At 31.9% G+C, this 17,968-nt stretch overlaps 1 protein-coding gene across 2 annotated transcripts; it reads left to right on the forward strand.

Annotated features, from left to right (window-relative positions):
- The first annotated feature begins 12,141 nt into the window (after window positions 1-12,141).
- Window positions 12,142-15,241, forward strand: LOC132626276 (wax ester synthase/diacylglycerol acyltransferase 11-like). Of its 2 annotated transcripts, none has more exons than XM_060341087.1 (7): window positions 12,142-12,486; window positions 12,610-13,224; window positions 13,423-13,489; window positions 13,943-14,028; window positions 14,194-14,403; window positions 14,530-14,667; window positions 14,815-15,241. In XM_060341087.1, exons 1-7 carry the CDS (start codon window positions 12,250-12,252, stop codon window positions 14,971-14,973), a joined length of 1,512 nt encoding a protein of 503 aa, XP_060197070.1. In that variant the 5' UTR covers window positions 12,142-12,249; the 3' UTR covers window positions 14,974-15,241. The 2 variants fall into 2 exon arrangements, with proteins under 2 accessions (XP_060197070.1, XP_060197069.1); XM_060341086.1 differs by having other exon boundaries at window positions 12,143-12,486; window positions 13,940-14,028.
- Window positions 15,242-17,968: the final 2,727 nt, after the last annotated feature.

Genomic DNA, 17,968 nt, shown 5'->3' on the forward strand with positions numbered 1-17,968 from the left:
AAAAAATATTAACTAATATTATACCACTGAGCAGCGAGCTTAGCGAAATTTTTTATTAATAATGAAAATAACGAAATCAGTTAAAAAATGAATAACTACGCTTTACAAGAGTAAAAAACTATAATCAACCTAAGAGTATCTCAACTCTAAGTTGATTTCACATAATATGGTCCTACCAAGTAATAGCAAAATAATTAAAACTACTAAGAAAAAATTGGTTTGAGTAGCCTTTACATCAATATAGCTCCTAATTTCTCCAAGCTCTCACCAAATGTGAGAGAATATACTTGTCAAGAAGAGAATAAACTACGGTGGGCGTTCGGTTCTTCGGTTCGATTTTATCAAACTTCGGTTCGGCTATTTCGGTTTTGATTGTTTGAAGGTGGACACCGAACACCGAACCCAACTAGTTCAGTTCGGTTCTTTCAGTTTCGATTTTTTGAAGTTCGATTCAGTTCGGTCCGATTTTTTAATTTTCGGTATTTATGCCCAGCCCTAACTACTTTTGCATAGTTAAATGACTACTATTAGTGCTCTGGGTTAAAGAACAGGGACGATTTTTATTCAAGTCCAAACATAAGAGCCTGTTAGAGGATGTAAAGACCCTCCTCCTTATAATTAATCAAACGTCTAGCACACAAGCAAATAAGAAAATTGGAAGTCTCTCATAACTAGCACAAATTAAACGCGTGTTTGTAATTTTTAGCATCGCATTAAAGTAGTTCGAAAGTGACCATTCAAAATTTAGGAGCTAATCAACTTTTCAGACGTAACTTTTAGTTGGAAGTCTATTCAATTCAATTGTGGTTCTCTAGCTTACCTTCCGAATTATGCAATATAAAGCTAAGCTCACAAAGACTATGATCTCACGTCTTAAATTTAATGCTCATTGTTGTTTCACTGAATTTGCAAAGATTTCGATTCACTTATTAATTCACGTTTTTCTTTTTCTTTTTTCAAAAGCCGCCTTGAGATGGTGGGGATTTAAGGTTCTTATTCCATTTTATTTATGTTTGAGGATTTAAACGTATATATTATCACTGCATTCATTATTCCTTTGTTCACATGACACATAACGTCTTAAATTTAATGCCCATTGTTGTTTCACTATATTTGTAAAGATTTCGATTCACTTATTAATTTACGTTTTTCTTTTTCTTTTTTCAAAAGCTGCCTTGTGATGGTGGGGATTTAAGGTTCTTATTCCATTTTATTTATGTTTGGGGATTTAAACGTATATATTATCACTGCATTCATTATTCCTTTGTTCACATGACACGTAATGTCTCTTCTCAACTACTCTATATTTAAGATCTGAGATAAAAAATAACTAGTGCATATGCATTAACTGTTGATAGATACATCTTCTTAGCTCATTTGTGTATATGATTTTCTCATTCTTTAAAAATAAAAGATTTTATTGCTTCAGTTTTTAACTACTTAATTAGTTCAGCCCTTCTAGCTGACCACGGGAAATAACCTCTTATGCCTCACACCAGTGCACCGACATTGACTTGCCTCCTATCAGCCCATGAAAATATAAGTAGTCCAATCCAATTAAATATGAATGGGATATAATTGGAAAAGTTACATAAATACAACTTTTTCAAATGCTAATTAAAAATATTACAACTATTTTAAAAAAATTATATGAATACAACTTATTCAAAATTTGAACTTCTTAATTACGAAAATACAACTTCTTATATTCCTAATATATCAATAATACTTAATTTTAGGAGTTACTATCATTAATGCATATTCACTTTTTACTTTTTCTTTCTTTCAAACCACACACTCTCCCCCCCCCCCCCAAAACCCCCCACCCCGAAAAAAAAATCTATGAAAAGAGCATGAGAGATAATGTAATTTTCCATATATCTACCGTTTTAAAAAAAAAAAAAAAAAAAAAAAAACTTTCGTTTTCTCCTCTTTATTCTTTTTGATTTTTTTATTTTCACTAGATGACTGATGCAATTATTTTTTTGTCACTAAAAGAAATTATTTGAATATATTAATATTAATATTAATACTAAGAAAGCTACACGAAAATATATGGTATATTGTATAACAAAGGTACATGAAAATATACCTAAAAGTATATGGTATATTCAAATTGACAAACTTAACTGAAAATATGATAATAAAATATTTGTGGATATAATAGTAGAAATTAGTATGTCTATGTATGTATATTATATACCTAATATATGAATATATTACTCTACGTGCCAACCAATTGTACTTTATAATAACATATATGGTAACAATATACGATATATAGATAGAATAATATATATAACGGATACTACAATAATATACTTGTTCATGAATTAACTTTATTTTTTTTTTTTGTTAAAATTCATGAATTAGCTTGCTAGTAGATTGTGCTGGAGCTTTTTTAGGTAAGCATTTATTGTGTTTATATATGCATTTAATTATGTTATCACTAATATAGGGAATCTCCTTATTTTTAGATTTTCATTTATAGCAATAATCTCCTTGTTTTTAGCTTTAAGTTGCACAATTTGTAATATCTAAATTAGTTGTACATTATATCATTAACTCCTATATATCTTGTATTTATGAAAGTTCCCCATAATAATTCGTCTATTTATTAACTTAACACATTTTGATCCGTCCATATAAAAAAGTTTGGCTAATTTGGACTAATTATGCATATTTTTTTTTATTTTTTATTTTTTTGCGCGAATTTACCTTTATTTGGGGTGGTCTTTAATTTTGCCCTTCAAATTGGTGGTTTTAAGTTTTGGCCCTCAAGTTGGTGGTCTTTAATTTTTGGCCTCTGCCTTTGCAAATTCTGCCTTGACAAAAATTAAAGACCGCCCCCAACGAAGGACAATCCTGCAAATTGCCCTTTTTTTTTTTTTTGCACGTATTGTCATTCAAAGGCGCCGGTTCTTAATATTTTTCCTTTGCTTAAAAAAGTAACCGAAAATACCTTGAGATTCTGGGTACGAACCTCACTCAATTTAAAAAAAAAAAAAATCGCAAGGCAAGGCTTTGCGAAAATTTGTCTTATGAGGCAGAATATGTCTTAAGGCAAATTCTGTCTTATAAGGCAGAACTTGCCTTAAGCAAAACTTTGCCTTGCGAAATTTTGCAAGGAATATTTTTTTTTATCTGTTGGAATTCTACAACCCCGACTCAGTAAAAAAAAAATCGCATGACACCCTTGCTACAGGATGTGCTAGAAGCATCACAACAATTTTTTTTTAACTAAATTTATTTAAACAACTTATATGGATCCTATTTGAAAATATTTTGTAGAAAAATAATATTTGGATTTCGATTCACATGAACTAACGGTCCACAAAGCCCTGTATCTTATTATAGTCCATTAGTGGGTAGGGTGGTCAACTTAGAGGGCGCTCGAATGACACAATGACACATACTAAATTAAAAAACTAATGTGTTACCCGCTCATGTGCGTAGTGGCTCCAAATGTAGGACTCGAGAACAAGTTGGCAGCATATGGGTTTTGTATGTAGTTGGGTCGGGTTTAAATGGAGCGGGTTTAAAATGAAATCGGGTTATTTTGGGGGATTTAGAGATTTCCGTTAAGATCGGGGTATATTTAAAAACTTTAATGACGGAAGGAATATTTTTTATCTAAATTTATAATGGAGAATATTTTTAGCCCTTTTCCCAAAGAAGATGGTCATTTTTTACCCTTTTCCCAACATTAAATGCATCCAATTCTTGTTTCTCCCGTATTCTAGTATTAATCTATTCTTCTACTTCCTCTGTCTCAAAATGTTTGTCGCATTTTTCATTTACACATCCCTTAAGAAAGCATTTATAAGGATAGCATTTTGACTGTTTTACCCTCTTATCATATTTCATGCAATTTCTCCTTAATAAATATTTATTCCATCAATGATGAGAACCTCTTAAATACTGCTAATTAATACAAGGGTAGAATGGGAAAAAGTTACTTAACTTTGTCTTGATTAAATAAAACAACAAATATTATGAGATAGGTATTTTTAATAAGGACGATAAATATTTTGAGACGGATGGAGTATCATTATTTTATGAGAAAATTAAGGTTGTAGAACATCGAAAGCGGGCGGAGCTTTCATTATATTGGTTCACTTGTTTTATTCACCCAGCAAATATTAAACAAAAATTCCTTTCGAAATAAGTCGGATGACTTCAAATTCATTAAAATTCAATCGAGAAATCAACATAAATTAAAAGCTCTTATATAGATGTCAAATTCTTAATGTTTCAACTTTCAAGTACTAAGGAGAATCTGAGAAAAAAATTATTCATGTGGGTGAGACTCTGGGTTCTTGAAATGGGGAGGAAGGATGAAAGAGAAATAACTTAACCATGGTTTAGACCAAACAAATCTGGTCATTAGAATTTTAATTAGACAGGTGTCAAAAATTGAAGTATCCACTAAACAAAAGTAGAAATAGCTGGATCTATTGACCTTTGCTCAAGTAATTATCAATAACCTTGAGATGACACGTGGACTTATAAGCATGAAAGGTTGAAATTATTTTTTAGCTTATTTTATGTTGTATTCTTTATTAACGGTAATGCTCAAAGATAGGGAGCCAATTCTTTAACTGAAATTAGTATCAACTGTGAATTCTCTCGCCAACTATAGAATATCACTTTGAGTAAGACAACATATGCATAGACTTCATTAATTTTTTATTTTATCAATTTATAACATTAATTAATGATTTTCTTCATGTAAGAAATTGACCAAGTTTAATTCTATAAATAATTACTAATAAACATGTAGTAAATGTAAAATAAGAAAACAAATATGATATTGGGCACAACTTGCTATGTCTGCTTTCTCGGAAGAATATGAAGCTTGTGGCAAGAGATAAGTAACAAAATATTTTTGGGGTTCTTTTCCGGTGAATAGATTATGATGTAACTGCAAGGCGCTGCCGCCCCCCTCCCCCCTCCACCCAAAACCCCCAACCCAAAAAAAAAAAAAAAGAAGAAGAAGAAGAACAAGTAACCACAAGTTGGGACATATCTTTTAACTTTACCATTAATAAAGAATACAGCCAAAAATAGAAAATAAGTTAGAAAGAAATCCCAACCTTTTATGTTTATAAGTCCACGTGTCAGCCACCCAAAATTACATTGATAATTACTTGAATAAACACTAATTGAGTGAAGTCAAACCCATATCAGTAAATAATACTTACATGACATTTCCCACAAGAACTAGGTTCAAGGTAAGCCACATGGGGGCCATAAGTGCCTTCCTCTTTAGGACCGACCAAATTCGTTAAATACTTTAATTCTCCAAAATATTTTATCAAGAAAATAAACATTCTTAATTTCACAAAAACTTGCTGAACATGCTATCTAACGATATACATAAGGGAAGAATTTTTTTGTCAAAAAAAGTATAATCATGCAACACTAGCTTCATGTAACACTACATAATTCTACTTTTAATTGTCTCTGTCTCTCCCTCTCACGCTCTATTTTCCTCAATTTTATCTTTAGCAGTAATACAATTCTATTTGAAGTGTTTCATAGAATATAACAACCCTCCCCTTATAATTAATCAAACACCTGGCACACAAGCAAATAAGCAATTGGATGCCTTTCCTTACTAACTTGCAAAATTTAAACGTTTGATGTAACTTTTAGCATTGATTTTATGTTTTTCGAAAGTAGCCAGTCAAAATTTTAGGAGCTAATCTTGACATGTTTAGTTGGGGAGCTCTATTAGTCTATTTAGTTGAATCGCGACTCCCTAGCTAACATTGAAATTATGCAATAAATATAAAGGTAAAACTGGAAGAGAAAAGGAAAACAAAGACTATGATATGACGTCTTAAATTTAATGGGCCTTATTGCTTTGCTTAGGGTGTGTTCGTATGGATCCTGGTTGATTGGTCAGAACTTCATTTTTTATAGGAAAATAAGTTTTTTTTTTTTTTTTAAATGAGAAAAATGACTTCTCTAATGGAAGTAGCAAAAATAAGTTCCACAAGTGTCAGCAGTGGCAGAGCAAGGATTTTTACTAGAGGGTTCAAAACATGTATAAGTGAACACACAAAGATGTCAAAGGGGATTCAACATCTACTAAATATACATAATAAATCATTTTAACCAAGTATAAACAGTGTAATTTTTTGGCTATACCTGGCTCCGCTCCTAGGGTCATTCCACATCGATTGTTTCCTCCACACCCTCCAACACACCCCATCTTCACCCCTCCCCCGTACACCTCATCCCAACCACTTAACAACCTTACCCCCACCCCCACCCCCACCTTCCATAATATTTATCTAGATTATATACAAATTCTTTTAGAATAATATATTTTGCTTAGAACACAAAAAAATAAGTAACCCATTTATTTTCCTGAAAAATATTTTTCATGAAAAACATTTTCCTTTCATTACCAAACACACTCATAGTTTGCAAAGATTTTGGGCTACTTACTAGCGCATGAATTCAGCAGTCCGCAAGTTCGTTCCCTACACTTTTGGAAACTGTCTCCTCGTAAAAGTAGGAGTAGCAATTTACTCAACTGTCAAGTATTTCTCTTTCTAGTCAAAGAGCAAGTTGCATAAGGATAGCCATTAGACTTAAAATGTTTTGATTGCACCGCTACCGACTTTTGAATACCTAAAAATCCCCTTAAATTTGGTGCGTTTATTTAGATTCCCCATAAGCTATATTTGGTCTTAATTATCTCCTTGTATCTGGCTTTTCGATAATTGTTACTCCCGCAAATAATAACTGATACTACTTATCCTTTATACTTGGCTTTTCTATAATCGTTACCCCTTAAAAAGGCAGAAAAGACTAAAATGCCCTAAACTATGTAATAATGCCCTCTGTCCACCTTTCGGTCCTCGACATCAACCTTTTGGCTCAATACTACCCTTATTTTTAAGGCCCAATCGGAAAATAAAATTAACGAATTCATTTATTACGTGGCAATATTCTATTGGCTTATCTTAAATCCATAGAATGTTTCCACGTAGGCAACTTTATATTGGCTTATTTTAGAAAGTTGTCACTTAGTCATTGAATTCATTAATTTTACTTTTGAATTGAGCCGTTAAAAATAAGGGAAGTAGTTGGCCAAAAGACTGATGTCAGGGACATTTTGGCCCGAAAGGGGAACAGAGTGCATTATTATACCAAAAATCACAGTTCAGGGGCGCTTTGGGGAGGGGCAAAAAAAGGTGTTTTAGGGCATCTTTCAAAAAAAAAAAAGAGAGAGAAGGAAAAATTGGTAGCTATATTTTAATGCAGGAATAGATTACATATATGGAAGCTAAGGAGATAAGTAAATAGCCGTAGAAATGTCTAAATATAAAATGAAATGGTATTTTAGATTTTTTACACACCAAAATAATATGATATGGCAGTCTCACGGGCCAAATTTCATTTGAAATCACTTGAATTGTAGAAAAGCTACGTACAAGGGGCAATTAGGACCAATTATTGTTTGAGGGGGTAACAATTATGAAAAAATTAAAACCAAACATGAGGGGTAATTAGGACCAGATATAATTTGAGATAAATTTGAATAAAACACACTAATTAAAAGATCCTTAGATATTTTGTCTTCTATTTTATGCGGGGCCGATTCTAAAAGATCTATTTTATGCGGGGCCGATTCTAAAGGGTAGAAAACAAGGCAGGCACCTTAGGCCCCAAATTTGAGAGGCCCTACTTTTAAGCAACAGTAGGATGTGTTTGGTATGAAGAAAAATGATTTCCATGAAAAATAATTTCCTAGAAAATGTTCTTCCAAAACAAGTGGGTTATGTTTCTTATTTATTTTGTAGTGTTCGGTAAGTAAATAAGAAAAAATATTCCAAGAACATTTATATATAATCTAGCAAAACATGACGGGGGTGGGATGCGGTGGGGCGTGGGGAGTTGGGGGTGCAGGGATGGTCAAGGGGTAGGGGCATTGGCTGGGTGGAAAAGAGACAATGAACTTGGAATATCACTTGTAGAACTTGTTTTCTCTACTTCAGAAGTCATTTTCCTCATTTTTAGGCAACTTTTTTTTCTAAAGAAAATGATTTTCAAAACATTTTGACCAACCAAATATGAGAAAATTTGAAATCCTCCATACCAAACACACCGTTAAGCCACTGTGCTTGAGCCGCCTTGATTTTATGTGTGTCTGAGCATTTAAACGTGTATATTATCACTACATTCATTAGTCCTTTTTTTTACATGACCGTGATGTATGTTTTCAAAACAACAACTCTTATCTTTTTTAAGATCTGACTAAAAATTAACTGTTGATATATACGGTTTTTTAGCTCACTTGTATAAATGACCTTCTCATTCTTTAAAAATAGAAGGTTTCCCTCGTTTTTTTTAACAACTCCGTTCAGCCCTCCTTGCTGACCTCGGGAAATAACCTCTTATGCCTCACACCAGTGCACCAAGATTGACTTGCCTGCCTCCTATCAGCCCATAAAAATATAAGTCGTCCAATCTATTTAAGCATGAGCGAGATAATAATTCGTTCATTTATTAACTTAACACATTGAACTGAATATGTGGCTCAAATTGGCGCATGAGTAGTTGTGTCAAAAAAAAATTAAAAAGAAATATTTATTTGATATGTTATATATAGCGTAATAAAGAAAATGAAAATTTTATTAATTTTATGTGGTAATTAAAAAATTATAAGAAAATGAACATAGAAATTAAACTTGGTACAAATTGGGTATTGTTGTGGTCTATTATTTAGCTAATGTTGATCCAACTCATCTTAGCCCAAGATAACTTTGGGCGAGTAAATGACCCGTCAATTTTTTGAATCAACCCATTATGACATGTTCAAACTCACCTCAATTCGCTCACATGACACCCCTACACAAGGTGCTAGAAGCAACACAACAATACTTTTTTTTCTTACTAAATTTACTTAAACAACTTATATAGATTCTATTTGAAAACAGATTTTGCAGAGAATTAATATTTGGATTTCGATTCATATGAACTAACGGGCCACAAACGCCCTGTATCTATTATGACTCATACTAACTTATAAGTTTCATTTCCACAAAAAAAGAGGGTAGAGCATATAGGAGTCCGGAGCCAAAATGGCATATTTTTACAGCAATTAGACCAAAATAGGCTGTTTTTTTTTTTTATACCCAAATGGGTATTTCGTTGATCATTCAACGAAATACCCCAGTTACTGTTCATAGCAGCAACTCTTTTTTTTTTTTTTTTTTTTTTTTGCTATTTCGTGGATTGTTCCACGAAATAGCTTTTTTTTTAATTTTTTTTTTGCATTTCGTGGAACAATCCACGAAATAGCTTCTTTTTTTTTCTTTTTTTTTTAATTTCGTGAAAAAAATGATTTTTTTTTTACATATCATGACACAATCCACGAAATAGATGTTTTTTTATTTTATTTCGTGAATAAAAAAAGAAATAGGAAATTATATTTTTTTTTTGTTTTTGCATTTCGTGTATTAAAAAACAAAATAGGATAATTTTTTTTCTAATTTCGTTCGTATAAAAAGGAAATTGGAAAATATATATATATATATATATATATATATATATATATATATATATATATATATATATATTATTTCGTGTATTAATGAAGGAAATTGATTTGTTTTTTTATTTTTTTTGCATTTCGTAATCTAATGAACGAAATAGGTTTTTATTTTTTTTGTATTTAGTGAATAAAAAAATGAAATAGGAAATTATATACATATATATATATATATATTTTGCATTTCGTGTATTAAAAAACGAAATAGGAAAATAAAAAATAGGAATATATATATATATATATATATATATATATATATATTTCATTCATGTACCAATGAAATAGGATGAATATATATATATTTTTGTGTTTCATTTATAAAAACATTTATATATTCACGAAATAAAAAAAAAACTTATTTCGTTTTTTAATAAACGAAAAAAAAAATAGTTGTAAAGTCAAGACATAACTTTATTTTAAATATAAATATAATTCTAAAAAATATAGGGAGAAAAACTAGTTGTAAAGTCGTCAAACTTTAGATGGTCATAACTTTGCGCTCGGACGTCCGATTTACGCGATTGTTTTTTTGATTTTGGGTATTTTTCCGAGATCTATGCACGCAAACAGCCGCAAGGCAGTTTGGCCGAGCCGATTTAAAAAAAAAACGCCTTTTATCACATTCAATTTCAATTTTTCCCCAAATTGGCATGAAATTTTCAGTTTTATTTACTTATAAGATGATGATACGCAATAGATTTCAACGTAAAAATCCAGGGATAATGTATCTGTGAATGTCAATTTCACTTCTACGGTTTCAATTTTTGAAAATAAAGCTGACTAATTTTCTCGATATATAAAGTTGACTAAAATAACCTTACAGTTAAACACTAAGTTTTTTGAAAAATATATTTTAAAAAAATTAAAAAATGGCTTTTAATCAATTTGGAATATATATATATATATAAGATCAATTTCAAAAATATATAAAAAAAACTGTTTTTTTTTATATTTCGTGGATTGTTCCACGAAATGCAAAATAAAAAATAAAAAAAAACAGTTTTAAATTAAAAAATAAAACAGTTTCGTTAATATAAATAAAACTGTTTTTTTTTTTTTTTGCATTTCGTGGAACAATCCACAAAATATGTTTTTTTTTTATTTTTTATTTTGCATTTCGTGGAACAATCCACGAAATATTTCATTGGTACATGAATGAAATATATATATATATATATATATTCCTATTTCATTTTTATATAAACGAAATGAAAATAAAATTATTTTCCTATTTCGTTTTTTAATACACGAAATGCAATATATATATATATATATATATGTATATAATTTCCTATTTCGTTTTTTTATTCACTAAATACAAAAAAAAAAAAAACCTATTTCGTTCATTAGATTACGAAATGCAAAAAAAATAAAAAAATAAATCAATTTCCTTCATTAATACACGAAATAATATATATATATATATTTTATTTTATTTTTTATTTTTTTTCCAATTTCCTTTTTATACGAACGAAATTAGAAAAAAATTTATCCTATTTCATTTTTTAATACACGAAATGCAAAAACAAAAAAAAATTATAATTTCCTATTTCTTTTTTTATTCACGAAATAAAATAAAAAAACATCTATTTCGTGGATTGTGTCATGATATGTAAAAAAAAAATCATTTTTTTCACGAAATTAAAAAAAAAAAAAAATTAAAAAAAAAAGCTATTTCGTGGAACAATCCACGAAATAGCAAAAAAAAAAAAAAAAAAAAAAAAAAAAGCTATTTCGTGGATTGTTCCACGAAATGCAAAAAAAAAAATTAAAAAAAAGCTATTTCGTGGAACAATCCACGAAATAGCAAAAAAAAAAAAAAAAAAGAGTTGCTGCTATGAACAGTAACTGGGGTATTTCGTTGAATGATCAACGAAATACCCATTTGGGTATAAAAAAAAAAAAACAGCCTATTTTGGTCTAATTGCTGTAAAAATATGCCATTTTGGCTCCGGACTCGAGCATATAGTCTGGTCCGGCTCTAAAGGTCTTAAAAAAAGGCGGGTGTTGACCCCCAAATTTGAGGGGCCTCATTTCTATTAGCAATAATAGGTTATAGGTTTTCTTAAAAAAGAAAAATTATTAAGTACAAAAGTAAACCTTTTTTTATAAAAAAAGAAGGAATTATTAGAAGAAGCTTGACACATATGGGGAGTACTATGTCTCAAGAAGATCAAATGGAGTGGTTACATTATCTATTGAAAAAGAATTATTAAAATCAAACGATTATAAAAAAGTTACTAACAACTTAGCATTTCGAAGAGTTGGAAGAATAGACTTCACAAAAAATGATTTTTTAAAAAAGTTTAAGGCCTCCATTCAATTTTGGCTTTGGGCCACTGATGCAAGCCGCCCCTATATATAGATAGAGCCTAATTTGGTAATAACTCAATTCTAATAATTAAGAGCAGGTGTTTCTAACCATATAACTTCTCCGAAACTAGATTATCAAGACAGTTGTGAATGAGAGCTCCCTTTCACGTTTTAAATCTGTCTACTCAAAGAAAAAAAAGAATCTATCTCAATGTGCATCAAATAAATCTTACTAATGTGCATCAAATAAATCTTACTAACTTCTTCTATAAATAATAGCATTGGAGCCTTCTAATCAGCAATATTCGCCTAGTAGTTGGGTTAATCAGATATCATCACTTCTAAATATTGGGTCTAGCTTGGATATGGAGCGTGGTGGAAAAAAAATGATTCTGAAACCTATCCTAATATCAAAGAATTTAAATAAAAATGGAGAAGAAGAAGCAATGTTACTGAGTCCAACTTCTCAAATGTTTCATGAGCCTGACTACAATGTTTACGTCTTAGCCATTATGGGTTGGAAAGTACCAATCGAGGTTGACTCTATGAAAGCTGAACTACAACGCACGATGCTTAAACACCCACGCTTTTCCAGTTTGCAGGTAAGCTAGCAAAGAAACTATTACTCCTAATATATTTATCATAATCTTTCACAACAGATAATTAAAGTTCACAAGGTTTACTTTAATGTTTCTACTCAAGAATTTGTGTTGAAACGTCAACAGGTTATGGATGAAATTAATGGCAGCGGAAAAATGAGATGGGTTCCCACAACAGTAAACATAGATGATCATATCATAGTGCCCCAGATCGCCCGTGATAATATGGATACCGACAAATTGGTCGAAGAGTACATATCAAGCCTAAGCACAACAAATGTTGACATGTCGAAACCCCTATGGGATTTTCACGTCCTTAACGTGAAAACCTCTCATGCTGAGGCAACATCTATTTTCCGTATTCATCATTCTATTGGGGATGGAACTGCCCTCATGTCCCTCTTACTCTCTTGTTTTCGGACAATTTCGGATCCTACTTCTCTGCCCACACTCCCAGTTTTTTCTTCTTCTAAGGATAAATCGAATTTATCACTAAGCAATAACAGAAAAACAATTTGGTCACTGATGTGGCAGTACCTCATAAAGTTTTGGTTGCTCATAAAATTTTGGTTCAATACAGTTATTGATGTTTTTCTGTTTATAGCGATTGCACTCTTCTTGAAGGACTCTCAATCACCTTTCACAACTAAAAGAGGATATAAGTGGTCCACTCGTCAGAAATATACCTATCGGACGATTAGCTTGGACGACATTAAATTTATAAAGAATGTGACAGACACTGTAAGCATATATATAAACCTTATATATCCAAGGTTGGCCGTCATATTTATAGTTCGTTTGACAAAAAAAAACACTTTTGACTTTTCAGAAATTTGGCCAAACAATATAATCTTTTCACGGTTTTGAACTCTTAATTTGTCTCTGACCTAAGCTCATGTTTGCTTCTTTTTGTTTTTCCTTCCTTTCTTGTAAATTTAGACGGTTAATGACGTTGTACTGGGGATAACACAAGCAGCTATGTCTCGTTATATCCATCGAAGATATGGTAAGTTAATCTTCTCAATCAGCTACTGTATATATACTTGTAACAAATTTACAAGGATTTTCGAGAGATCACCCAACAAAATATATAGCATTTTATAAAAGACACGATAAGCATTAACCGAGAAAATAAGTAAATAAACAGAATAGAAAAATGAATCTTCTCTCAAGAGCAATAAATTATGGTAGTTGAGAGTCATGCCGTTACTTTTGCTCCATTATTGGTTAAGGAATTCAAATTGAAAGTGAATTTAATTTCTGGTTGCTCGTGACAGCGTAAAGATTTTTTTTTTTTTTTTTTTGTGTGATATATATACTCATATCAAGAAATTAAGGATGAAATATAATCAAGATATAACCAATTTGGACGGGGTTTGTTTTGGAAGGGGGAGGGGGTTAAAATGCTTTCCACCATGCTAATCAAGCTTGCTATAATTGGTTTCTTCTTAATAAGAAGCTGAAGGCAAGAGGAAGTTTTCGCCAGAAGGAATGAGATGCAGAGCCAATGTCATAGTGAATCTAAGACCAGCTTTAGGGGTCAAAGTAAGTATTTCTTTATATATAAAAATGAAAATATTCCAATATTCTTTACATGGTTCACTTGGAAATAATAGCTTAAAAATTGACGTAGAATTGTGTTATTTCTATTTAAAAATATTAGATTATATGTGCCTAATCAATAAAATTTACATGATCATATGGATGCAGACATTAGCTGAAACAATTGAGAAGAATGTCAAAGTGATACAAGGAAATTGCATTGGCTTTGTCATATTTCCCTTAACTATAGCCCAATTCTCTAATCCTCTGGATTATGTTCACAAATCTAAGACATCAATGGATCGAAAGAAGCATTCCCTTGGGTCTCTATGCACTTTTTATGTTTCAAAGCTTTTTCTCAAGTTCTTTGGCTTTAAGGTACTCAAATTCTGCTCTTTACACCTTAGAATTATCAAGAAAGGTTCAGATAATTGATTTTGTCCCTTTCTTTTTAATTGTCGTTGGAATCTAAACGCAGTTTGTTTTGCTTGGTGTGGCACCTAGGGGGCTGCAAAACTTGCTCAAAGAGTTCCTTTCCAAACAACACTAGCCATGTCAAACGTAGTAGGTCCACTTGAAGAAATTTCTTGCGCAGGCCATCCATTGGTATTCGTTGCCCCAACATGCTCTGGCTATCCCACTGTACGTTTCTTCCATCAATCAAACAACTATCTTTCAATTATAGACATGTTTAGATCAGTTATATGAATCTTCTAATTACTGTTAAACTTTAAGAAAAAAAAAAAGTAAACTACTAATTATGCCAAATTCGCTAAATGCATATTGTAGGGGATAATGGTTCATGTGTGTAGCTATGCCAAGAAGTTGACATTTGCTATAGCCGCTGATGAAGGAATAATTCCAGATCTGAACCAGCTAGGCGATGATTTTGTTGATTCATTCATGCTCATCAAAGAGGCTGCTAAATTGAGAACAAAGGCTGACTAGCTCATCACACATTTGAAGCTCCTCAACCGTATTTGAAACATCGTCCTTATGTGATGATTAACGAGTATATTATGATATGTTAACTTATTGCTCAAAGTATTGTAGTATTTGAATATGTAATATTATAGTAATACATTGTCATGTTATTAGTGCTATCTATTATAGCACTACCTGAATAATGCTAGTGATACTGCTAGCATAATATCTGTAATGATGCATTATTTCTATGTATAATATTCTCCTTATTGATTAATTTGGTATCTTACTATCTTACAAATCAGACAGTCGATAAACATAATGCCAGCATAACTATCCCTGCATTTATATTTTCTATTCAGTACTTTTCTTATACACACTACCAAACGACCATTGATCAAAATCTTATATTTGGGAGTTGGCTCTTCTCCGGTTACTTTCTCTTCATTTTCGTCCCGTGGCTACTTAGATTCTTGACACCTGTCTCATTAAAATTGTAATGACCCAGATCTGTTTGGTCTTAACCCTGGTTACTTTGTTATCTTACTATCTCTCTTAATTTCGTCTTCACCTTTCAAAATCCAAAATTCTCGCCAACATTTTCCTTCTTCGCTTATTTGTTTTAGATCTCCTCTACCTTCCCTTAATTTCCACAACAAAATTGAAGTTGGTGACATATCCAAGCTCTGCTTAAATGAAGTTAATTACAAAGGATATAATCAGAAATAGAACAGAGGAATAGAGAAGAAAATAGTATTCCATACTACCCCCTCCTTTCACTTTATTTGTTAACTATGGCCTTTGTACACTTCTTAAGAAATAATAAACAAAGCGCATAACTTATTAGGAAAAATTGGGTGGCAGGACCCCTTAAATTTTTTTCTAAGTGGACAATGACACGAACTTGAGATAATAGTCCTGAACAGTCATGTCATTCTGCCTTAGATTCTCAAACTCAGTAGCCTTTGCTTTTCTGACATCGATTGGCATGAAGTGCTCAATGAAACCGTCTACAAATTTGATAACGTCCAAATCCACTTCTCAAAGAGAAAGTGTACACAGTCGTCGCAATATAATTTACCCAGCTATGAGTCGGGGTCGAATCCACAAGGAACAATATAAAGGCGATTTAAACAAGTAAGGAATTATCACCAACTAAGCTAAGCCAAACACTTTTTCAATATTTGGATTTTTTATTTAAAATCTAACAAAGACAAAACTAACCTAGAAAGCAAGTAAAATGATCAATGGCCTCACAAGCAAAGGAAAACAAGAGAAATTATTCTCAAGTAATGATCCAATGTATTTTATAATTTTACAACTATGAGCGGGTTTATGTTAATAGATAATGATTTCTAAAATCTCATTGAAAGTCTCTCAACCAAATCAATGAATTTCACTCTATGTTTTCTCAAGCCTTAAAGTGTGATGTTAAACATAATCAATTCAACCTCAAGTTAACTATTTTATCTCTAGCTCAAGTTATTAGATGGATTTAATGACCCAGATCCTTGCTATCTAACTATTTTCTTAACTTTCACTTTCTTTCTCAAGCAAAGTAAAAGTACTTAGGCACAAATAATGTTTGCAACCATTAAGAGACATTAAAGCATGAAGAGTTGATAGAAAAACATTAACCCACTTCATTAGAAATAAAAATTGTTCAATACATAAGCAAAACAAGAGATTTAATTCAACACTTGATAATGGATATTCTCATAAACAAGATGCAAGTGAGAGAATAAAATGCAACACACTTAAATATTCAATACATAACAAGGAATTGAAGAAAGGGTTAAGAGTTTGCTCATTAAAGTGTTGCAATCTTCTCTTCCAAAGTGTTGGTTGAAGAACCCTAGCTTCCAAAAATCTTGTTAAAATGGCCAAAGATGATAAATGTTTGCCCCATGTCTTGCTTTTGTAGTTCCCAACTTTTCCCAAGTCCAAAAATAACAAAATAAGCCCCAAGTTTTCAGATTTGCAAAACTGTCCCCTTTTTGCACTGGACAATTTTTGACTTTTTTTTCACTTGGTTTCTTCCGACGCTCTTCTCAATCATATAAACCTATAAAATGGAAGTAAACGACATTAAATGCACTATTTTCTCAATCAAAACATAGCAACAATCTAAGATTAAAGAAGAAATAAGTTGGTAAAATGACAACTGATCAAAATTCATCCCAAGTAGCAGAAGGTGCATCCTCCCCTTGGGACTGTTCCCATGTCTCATACTAAATATGGGCCACATCTTGCAGCTGGAAAGCTCCAAGTTCTGTTGCCTCTGTATCAATAGTATGCATCACACGAAATACTTTCTAGAGTCCATCAATGAAATTCTGCGGGTCCTCATCCTTCTTTGACCCTGTGAACATTGGCGGCTTCATCTGCAGAAACTGTTGAGTCCTAGAACTGTTCGACCCATTACAAGCACCTGAGCTAGGAGCCGTTTCTTATCGCTGGGCATGGTTTGCCCAAATCTGAGTGAGCAGCTGAATAGCTCCTCTAACATCCGCGTCCGAAGTATTGGGAGGAGTAGCTGTAGCATTAGCTGGGGCGGCCGTCTGAGCCTGAGGGTTATCTTCTGTAGTAGCCTTCTGGCTAGTAGCTGTATTCCTCTTGTTATACTTTCTTTTCAGAGTCATTCTTTAAATACGTAATTCACACGAGTTAGAAGAATTCCTAAAAGTACTGCTCTAACTGCACGAACTAGAGTATGAAAGAAGTGAAACAAATCCTAAATGTCTTGGTGTTCAACTATTTATATGTGTGGGCCCCTCACATATATAAAGGCGACCCTACTAGACATGGCTTCATAGACTCCCTAAGACACTTGAACCTAGTGCTCTGATACCAAGCTTTGTCACATCCCGAACCATGGCCTAACTGCATGTGAACGAGCGAACCCATAGGCTGGCTGAATCAACATGTGATATCAAAACAGGCAATAATAAGGAAATAAGACTAATACATGCTGATCTACTAAAAGTCTGTCTGAGAAGTATATTAAATGCGGAAATAC

Source organism: Lycium barbarum, chromosome 2 (genome assembly GCF_019175385.1).
Source record: "Lycium barbarum isolate Lr01 chromosome 2, ASM1917538v2, whole genome shotgun sequence".
In the NCBI taxonomy this organism is placed as follows: domain Eukaryota; kingdom Viridiplantae; phylum Streptophyta; class Magnoliopsida; order Solanales; family Solanaceae; genus Lycium; species Lycium barbarum.

Coding starts and splice junctions, on each gene's coding strand:
- LOC132626276 (XM_060341086.1), top strand. CDS start 12,250: ATGGAGCGTGGTGGAAAAAAAATGATTCTGAAACCTATCCTAATATCA. Junction 12,487..12,609: donor CACGCTTTTCCAGTTTGCAG/GTAAGCTAGCAA, acceptor AAACGTCAACAG/GTTATGGATGAAATTAATGG. Junction 13,490..13,939: donor TTATATCCATCGAAGATATG/GTAAGTTAATCT, acceptor CTTCTTAATAAG/AAGCTGAAGGCAAGAGGAAG.